General features: G+C 40.2%; 1 protein-coding gene across 7 annotated transcripts in view; it reads left to right on the forward strand.

Annotated features, from left to right (window-relative positions):
* KCNC2 (potassium voltage-gated channel subfamily C member 2) overlaps positions 1-4,528 on the forward strand; it is a 104,389-nt gene extending 99,861 nt beyond the window's left edge. For 2 of the 7 annotated variants that reach the window (XM_037390069.1, XM_037390072.1), the window contains 2 exons: positions 2,266-2,360; positions 3,396-4,528. In XM_037390069.1, coding sequence (XP_037245966.1) covers positions 2,266-2,327 — 62 coding nt within the window. In that variant the 3' untranslated portion in view covers positions 2,328-2,360; positions 3,396-4,528. Of the gene's footprint in view, positions 1-1,464 lie in introns of all 7 variants that reach the window. The other 5 variants (XM_037390067.1, XM_037390071.1, XR_005104576.1 and 2 more) reach the window with 4 other exon arrangements.
* Positions 4,529-9,623: the final 5,095 nt, after the last annotated feature.

Genomic DNA, 9,623 nt, shown 5'->3' on the forward strand with positions numbered 1-9,623 from the left:
CATTGCACAATGTTTTAGCAGACATGTGGTTATACATTTGCTTTAAGTATAGTTTTACTGTATGCAGTTCTCAGTAAGTAAGAAGTATGTTAGTTGTCATTAGGAAAGAACCTAAGATACGATTTTTCCTGAAGATGCTAACAAATGATTGTTATCTGGAGATCTGGAATTTGAGCCAGTAACTATTTCAATAAGAAAAACAAAAAATGTCTGCTGACATCCCATGTAATGTTTAGGTGTATTGTCACTGACGTTTTACGGTTTCTGTGGGAAAAGACTCAGTATTTCACTGTAAGCGATTTGTACCTGAATGTCTTAACCTGACAAATGACATGCATGCTTGTCTTCAAGAAAATAGATAGTGCCAGTGAAGTCAATGGGACTTCTTATGCTTGCAGTGAAGCGTGTATCCATGCACTTGAGGAGTGAGGTCCTGTCTGGCTTCATCTTTGTTGTATTTCCTTGCTGATATCTCCCTCTAGACTGATGGGCTGATCCTTTTCCTCATAAGTGGTCTTATTCAGGTGCTATTGAAAATACTTGAGTATGAAGATAGTGGTATAATGAATGGCAGTGCTTTTCCGTTGCTTTACCCCATAGCCCCTACAAGGTGAGAACAACCTATATGTAGCAAAAAGTAGGTAGCTAGAGCCTACAGTGTGTGTGAACAGAAATGTCTGCAAGGGCAATGTTCTCTCCAAATTGTAAAGCATAATGTGATTGCCTCGTTTAATGATTGATTATTTGCTGCTTGCTTATGTGGATTAGTACCATTTATTTCATTTGAGTCAGCTGGAGAAAGAGCACAAATACGGTGTTTTAAATTTGCCAATCAGGAGACATTTGCAAATATGTCAGACTCTGCTATCTTATTATACTTTAATATTAGACACAAAGTCTTAGGGTTAATATTTCTGATGATGGAGCTTCTTTCCCATATTGTCATTCAGTCCTCTGCAGAAGTGATTTGCACATATTTTGTATGCAATGTATCTGGGTTTGGCTTCATTTATTTTTAAAGAAAAAGCATCCTTTATTAGGAATTGGGTTTAGCAGAGATTATATAATTCTAAAAGTATTTATAGTCTGTCTTAATGAGATTTTGATTATGCTTAACCAGGTAGCTCACCCAGTAAGCTTGTTGGGATCCTTTATCTTGCAATCTGTGCAACTCTGCTGAAGCCAGCAGAGCAGCATGGGCTACAGGATGGGATCTGGAAGAGCAGGTCAGACCTCTTCTGTGATGGTCTATTTAATTTTCTGGGAAAGAATAGCTGCATTAATTTCTAAATAATTTTATTTATTAGTATCTTTTGGTAGTAATATGTCTCAGCATTGAGTTCTTTTGCAGGCAGATTCCCTCTGAGTCCCAGATAGCTCCCTGGATTACATTACATTGTACTGTTTGTCTTTGTCTATTTTTTGGCTGAATTCAACTGATGTCTGTGCATTTTCTCATACAAGGCTATGAAAAATCTCGAAGCTTAAACAACATAGCTGGCTTGACAGGCAATGCTCTGCGACTGTCTCCAGTAACATCACCCTACAGCTCACCTTGTCCTCTAAGGCGCTCTCGGTCTCCCATCCCTTCCATCTTGTAAACCAGATGGCATCAATCGGCTACATAGTATTAATTCAAATATTGTTTACCACATACTGGAAATAAATGTAGCATTAACCATAGGCTCCACAAATATGGTATAACTCTTGCATGATATAACTGTCAGTAGTAAGAAATGCCACTTGGGTAGCTTTTAAAGATTACCTAAGGTAGTGCTTCTCCTTTTATCTACTATATTGTCCTACTTTCCTGTGGCAATAAAAGGACAGTGGATGCCGTTGGCCAGTATATTCAATAAATAAGCATATTTTCAGGGAGATTTACTTAAAATAACGTGCTTCCAACTAATTGTCAGTCACTCCATTGAACCTCCATTTCTTGTGACTCTAATCCATTCTGAAGATGTCTGCTCTGAAGGGTCTGCTCATTTGCATGGACCATCCTGTCTCCATCACCTGACAAGCAGTGTTGCTGATCACGGAGACCACAGAGGGCTCTGGATGTGTGTTTTCACATTGTACCATCCTGCTGAAATGAAAGCACTGATAAACTGGTCTGCATGTGGGATTGTTTTCCTTTGTTTAACCTTTTCCTTTATTTTTAATGATCTACTTGTTTATAAATGGTTTTATTTTGTGATTAACTTACTTTGGTACTGGATTGCTGTATCAGAGTTCTGAATGTCTCCGGTTGTTTGCACACAGATAACTGCAAAGAGGTTGTCATTACTGGTTACACGCAAGCAGAAGCCAGATCTCTTTCTTAATGGCTTGGGGAAGGCACAAAACATGCAAGAAAGGTAAACGCCATCCAGACTTGCAATTTTAAGCTAGCAAGTGCTGCTTGGTACTGTAGTAATTTCTCTACTCCAGGGTTCTTCCACATTTTCAAAGGCTGAGTACCAAGTAAAATTGAGAAGATTATTGGGGGCTTTTTTTACCACTGTAAGAGGGTAGTAGTTCTCAAGTCGGGTTTTTGACCAGCCTTATACCTCTGGCTCATGAGCTTCAAAAATTTCTTCAATGTTTTTTGAGGTGCTTTGTCCTATATGTTGTTTGTCTGTCTGTTTTGCAACCTGTCTACTGTATTCTCCATCTGTCTCCATAAAGCACAGAGATACTGTTAAAATGCCCCCTCTTTTAAGCTTAACTAAGGATATTTTTCTCCTTTTCTCTTTTTTTCATATGGACTATACTTATGTGTATAGATACAAGTACATATATTTTTCAAGTGCAAGTTAGTATCATCTAGACTAACTCATGTGAGCACTCTGAAGATTTTTCAAGTGGGTTTTCGTAGTGGCTTTACAGTCCTGACCTGTTGCCTATTGCATCAATCTTCTTAGCAACCAACTTTCATTACAGTTCTGAAACTGTATTTCCTCTAGTGGCTTTTTCATTCAATATTAACCTCTGTTTATGCGACAGGACAAATGCAATGGCAGATTTGATGTTCTGGGCTGGTGAGGAAAAATTTCCCTAAACCATAGAGTTTTAGAACTACATGGGGAAGAACATAACAACTGAAATCTTAAGAGATCCTTGAGATTGTTGAATAATACCCAATTGTCATGTTTTATTTTTTGTTAGGAAAAGAAATACAACTTATTGTTGACCATGTAACATGTTCTTCTGTATATAGCCTAGCCCAACAGCATGATCTGCATGTCAGAATTCTTGTACAATAATGTATTTATCAAAGTATACATTTCTGATATTTAGAGATGTACATTAATTTAGTTTTGGTAAAACGTTGTCAATAGAGAGATAATTGCAAACAGCTTTTAGCAAAAGGATTAATATAATATCTGGTGCTGCTGTTATATTAACTACAGTGTTGTACAGAATTTATCATGGATTTTTGACTGCTGAAAAAGGGACAATGGAATTTAGCCATACCAAGGACTGTACTGGAAAAAGACTGCTGCTGCTGAATGGGCCCTGATAAACAACTCACGCCTTGAGGAGGTCACTGAGACTTTACATGCGAAGTAGAGCTTGCTAAAGAAGATTAAAGAATGCTTATGATCACTGCTGCCAGAGGAAGGGGTGACTAGTCATTGTTGATGAGTCAGCTGTAAATAAAACGTGTGCATGGAATATCAGTTTTTATCTATAGCAAGGAAAGCTGAATTCAAGTCATCACTGCTAAGGCTCCATGCAAAGACCCTCACCCCTGTGTGTATTCCTGGTTCCTGCAGTAAGCTGTGCTGTGGATCATAAACAGACACACACTTAATAATGATAGTGGTGTAAACTACATCTGTCTTGACTTCTGTCATAATAATGGTATATTTTGCAAACACAAATATGAACAGAGTAGGTTTGCATACGTCCTTGCTTTCTCAGTTTGCCATGACCTATATTTGTATGAATTCTAGTGTACATGCCAAGTCTTAAGTTTACTTTTCACTTTGATAACAGAAATGTGACTGCAGGCAAACATCACTGACTTTGTTCACAGCACACAGTCTTCTTTCATTGTTACCTCAAACTATAAGTATTATGGGAAAAAAAATTCTGGCAGCAAGATTATTTTGGGTTTGTTTGTTTGTTTGTTTTTTGTAACTCAAAGTGTTGCAAACCCAATATCAGTAAGTATAAAAGATGTATTAAAATTATATCCTACAAATGTATATTTTACATAAAAGATATATTCTTTGATGAGTTACTTTCTGTGATTTTTGTGGTAAATGGATCTAGTCTATTCTATGTTTATGAGGCATTGTAGTGCTACGATGTGGTAATTATGTTCTCTCCATCCTATTCAGTGGGAAATTCTCCAGAATCTGTTTTGTCACCCTGGTGTCCCGATTGTAGGGACCTGTCCCAGTTGTGAAACTCTGTATTGTGGAACTTCTGTGAACATGTCAAGGTGCATGCACAACCCTGGTGGAAACCAGTGGAAATGTAATAACCTGAATTGGAGAATAAAAGGCAAAAGACCTGGGGAGGAACTTGGAACATATCTTCTGAAGTGGCTCATGCGCTTTCTTTAGCTGTATCAGTCCCCTGCCTGCCACTGGCCATGCCAATTCTCAAACCAGTTTCCTGGGGTACATAAGGAGCTTATTTAAAAGCTAGCATGATCTGGCTTCTAAAACAATTTAAAATCTTTCTGCTTGTTAATGACCCCATGGCTCCTGTGGAAGTTGTAGCTGGGCTAGATACTGTCAGACTCAAGGCAGGTTTATTGTATCCTGGTGTGAAGGCAACCTAAAAAGAGGTGGCAAATGGTTGCTTAAAACTCCTAGTCCAGTACTGTATTTGGGGCAACCAGTGAAATCCCTGTATACATGAGCAGAGTGTCTTAGAGGGGTGAGGGAGCTAGTACAGCTGTACACCTGATCTGAGAGACTGTTACCACAGTATTTTGGAAAAGGTACTGGACTGTAAGAAAGATTCCAGCAAACATGATCAAGAAGTGTTCAAGTTTTGGAATATGTGTTATAGTGATATACCACAAAAGCTCTATGTGCTCAGTTTGCCCAAAGGTTAAAAGTTGCTTTTACTGTGACCTGTGAGGAGTACCCACATGAAGAAGAGGGGTAGTGGTTAGCCAGGACAAGGCTCACAGCTGGCTCCAGTCACACAGGTCTGATGTCTGCCCCTAAGCACCCAGAGAGAGGTATCTGGCTTTCCTCAGTGCTGCATGGGGACAATGAAGAGCCCCAGATGTGATGCAGAAAAGGTGGTGTGTCATTTTGGGCAAGACTGTAGAAACCACTGATGGACAGATGATGTCTGACACCTGCTGTCTTTGGATGGTAAGGAGTGTAAACCTGGATGGACCTCCACCGACACAGGACCTTGAGTCCAGAATATCCTGATTGCAGCTACTTATTTTTCCCGTAGAGAACCAAACCCGTGTTTAAATGCTGTCTTTTAAAACACACCTGGAGCTTATGCTCCAGGTGAGCCCATTAACTATTCAAGTGTCTTGAGACTACAACCCAAATCTGACTGTTCTAAGAGGAAGAGTTGGTTTAACCACCAGCCTCAAAGGCTAGCTCCCTCCTGTTCTTCCTCTGCTTCTGGCCCAAGAAGGGCTGCAAGTGCATTTTCACGGGAGGCAGGCCACCAAGGTTTAACTTTCCTAGACTGAGGAAGCCTTCGAACCTAGATTTCACTCTTCAGGGTAATGCAGTTGTTATGTCTCAGATACTGTGTAAAGGATGGGCAGCACATGTACATTCACTTCCTCTTTTGGCCATCCCTTAAAAATGAGTGGGTACAATGATCTTTTGTAAAGGGGGTTCTCACAGTGTGATGTGCTTACGCCAAACAGATCTCTCTGACCTCCCCCCAGAAGCCTTCAGCCCTGCAGAAGAAAACTGCACCTGGAGGAAGGAGGTTTGGATGAAGCAGGAAGATGCTGTGTGAGTGTGGGTATCCTGGGGATCAATTACTCACCAAGGGGCAGTTGTGGGCATTTCTGGGCCTGCTTTAAAAGTCAAAAAAACCTATTTAATCCTTGTATAAATAAGACTTGAGGGTTAGAATTCAAAACTAGATAAACAAGCAATGAATTTAGAAGCAATGCATCCATTAAGACAATTTACCAAACGCTGTTCCTTCTTTGCCTTTCAAAGCTGTAAAGTCAAAATGCCAAAAATGCGCATCTTTCTGAAAGGTAAACTAGTGCAACAGCAAGGTTGGTGCAGAGATCAAAAGCTGTGATGTACTGTGGAGATGAGCAGATTATAAGACCTTCAGACTTAGAACGCAGTTATTTTCTTTATGGGGCCCCATTCAGCACTGAAAAAATGTTGCTGTTCCAGCAGATTTTGAGACACTATTACAAATGTTGTAGGTGTGTGCTGTAAACTGGTGCCAGAATTGCTAAGATGTATGCAGCTAATGATAATTAATATAATGCTCTGTGTCAGGGGCCTTTTTAATCTGTGAACCAATTACTGTTCCTAAAAGTTCTCATACAAAAAGGTCTAGATTAAATTAAAACTGTTAAAAGAGAAAAAAAAATTAAAGAAGCCTCTGTTCAGATGGGTTACTGAAAACTAGAGGGGGAAGGGACTAATCTGACATGAACAAACTTGCAAGCATATTTAATGTGAAGATATGAATTTTAAAAATCATGAATGAATTAACTATATGAAAGAGGAGGGCATTTTATCATCAGAATAAATCATGCAGAAGTCAGATAAAGGAAATTGGAATGGAAAACTCCTACTAGAAAGAGAAAATTAATATATTAATATGCTGTATTACAAGCAGTGGTTTGAACGATTCCATAATAGAACCTTTGAATACTAAGTGAGAAGAAATTACAAAAAAAGCAAAGGTTTCTGTAAGGCTAAAGTTATCAGAAATATTAATATTTTTATAATACATTATTTTCCCCTTGGAAATACTTGTTCTTTATTTAATTTCTAAAGAGACAAGTTATTTAAAAAATGGTGGGTTTTGAAGTTGAGAGTCGGCGCATGAGCAAATCCTGAGATGTTAGCGTTGGGTCTTGGGTACCTAGCCAGCGTGCCATTACCAGCATTTTCTTCCTACTTTACTGAATAACCCTGGGACATGTTGAAATTGCAGAGGTGTCTTGATTCCTGTCCCCAGAGATGGGACCAGTTACACGCCGGCTCTGTGGGAGCGCCGGGGCGCGCTCCAGCCAGGTGTGAGCAGCACAGAGCTCCCTGCTCTGTAGCACAGCCTGTGGGAGCACCCCAAGCCATGGTCCACGTGCAACTTTGCATTCCCTTTTGGCAAAATATGCGTGCTTCCCCCACCCTCTGCAACCTCCTCCCCAAAACTCAGCCTTCTGTTGCTTGCATTTTTTTCTCATAAGCATGTTGATGCACAGCTGACAGATTTCAGATTCATACTTTCACAGCTTCATATTCACAGATGGCGATATTCTAGCATATTTAAAAAAAAAGACATTGGAGGTGGACACTTTTTGAAAATTTGGCACCAAAATGTTATGCATTTTATTTAACATCTCCTGTATTATTTGCAGGTGGAAGGTTGGAGATCAGTTTAAAACCAGGGCCACAGTTAGGCCATACTGAAACTTTCAGAATGTGTTCATTTTATATGCTGCAGGTTAGAGCATTGCTGCATTTTACTGTTATATGGAGCTCCCAGTTTTCTCCCCAAATGGGATTTGGAGATAAGATGCTAGTACTATTTTAAGTAAAATGTTTTCTCTAAAGAATGGTTGTGACTCGTGTAGGACTGCCAACATGAACTGTAATACAAAGAAAAAGATACTGCTTGGGAAATACTGAGGCTGCAATAGATGGCTGTAATCCATCTTTGTCTTGCAGAATAGTACAGGCACCCTTTCTTTAAAACACGGAAAGCAGATGATTTTGTGTCAGTGTCCTGAGAGCAGCATTAGACCTGTATAAGATAATGAACTACCAAAAGAATAAAGTGGAAGTTGTTTCCCTTGACCTTAAGACAGCTTATTTGCAGAAGCAGCAAGATCACACTTATTTAAGAAGCTTGGGCTTTGCAGTGAAACAATGCAAAACTCCATCAATCTGAAGAATAGTAAACCGTAGCCACGTTATCCTATTAGGCTGATGCTAAATATAGAATGGATTTTCAGTTTTGTACAGGGATTTCCTTGCTTTGTGATTAAATGCAGCACCAAGGTTTTATGAAAATCTTATTATCTTTATGCCTATGAATATTTTTGGTACAGTGCAGTGTTTGTCACTCTGAAAGTCTTAAAATGATGCCATTGTTTAGTAGTACTTTTTGCATTTTACCAGCATGAAAAATCAGGTTTCTTCTCAACTGGAACACTGGAAAGGGGGGTAGAGGGAGTGCTGCAGGACATGGTTTTCTTGAAATATCAGGGAATCTGCTGTATGTAGCTGCGACCACACAGAAGTCAAAATACGCAGCGTTCCCTATGTCAGTGTCTTGACATTGACTGTAACTTTTCCAGTTCTGAAACTCCTTCTTTTAGTTTTGGTTGGAAATCACAACAAAATTTATTTATTTACTACATATACTGTTCATAACCTCTACCTAACCCTTGGCAAGTTTGCTTTGAATCTGTGAATAATGGAGCAATTATAGTACTTAATGATTCATGGTACTAGAACTGAGCTCAGAGAAGAACTTACGCACAAACTTAATAGGTCCATCTGTAGTTATTGAAGAGTTTCCTCAGTTCAGGGCATTATCTGAACAAGTCCTGAGTGTGAAATGGCCTCACTGAAATGAATGCGAAAGCTGTTGGTTTACTTAAGCCAAAGTCTTGGGAAGCAACAGGTTTATGTCATGGACATTTCCAAGACATTTATCACTAGCATCCTAGTATTCAAGCATATTTCAGCTGAAATGATAATGGTGATGATAACAACAACAACAATATTAATAAACAATAATAATAAATCAAAATGTTATTTATCATGGTGTGATTTAATGTGGTCACTGATTCTGGTTTGAGTACAAGCAGCCACTAGGATATGCAGCTGCAGCTTTTATTTGTGCCCCGTTCCCCTTTTCTCCATCCTCCACCAGCTGCAGCTGCAGCAGCGGAACACCCTGTGCGAGTGCCCAGGGCTTCACACTCCAGCTGGAAGGTCCAGTCTCCCCACCGCTGGGGCAGGGGTGAGGAGGAGAGGGCAACTGTCACCTCTGCACCTAACTCACCCACAGGGTGTGTGGCAATACCTCTGTCCTGTGCATGCCTGGTGCCTACTCCAGACAAGCTGCCTGGCTTCTCCAGAGCTAAAGAAGATGGATCAAGCATGTCCAGAAAGTGATTTTATCCATACCTCAGGTACCTCTTTCAGTATGTGTCAAATTGATCTCTGCGAGTGCCCAGGGATCTGTGCAGAGGCTCAGTGCAGAGGCAATGTGCTCCTGCTCCGTCCAGTGCCTGCCCCTTCCAGTGCTTTGCCCACTCTTGCAGACGTGCGGTGCCAAGGCCACTTCATGAACATTTCCCCTCCACTGCTGCAGAAATAGTTTCTTCTTCAGCACTTGCATTCTTCTCAGAAGAGGAAGGGAGTGTGCAACCAGAGCCTGTCCAGGAGGTGGCTTATGCTCAGGCGTGCATGGGACTGACATGTCCTCAC

This window comes from Falco rusticolus, chromosome 5 (genome assembly GCF_015220075.1).
Source record: "Falco rusticolus isolate bFalRus1 chromosome 5, bFalRus1.pri, whole genome shotgun sequence".
Classification (NCBI taxonomy): Eukaryota; Metazoa; Chordata; class Aves; order Falconiformes; family Falconidae; genus Falco; species Falco rusticolus.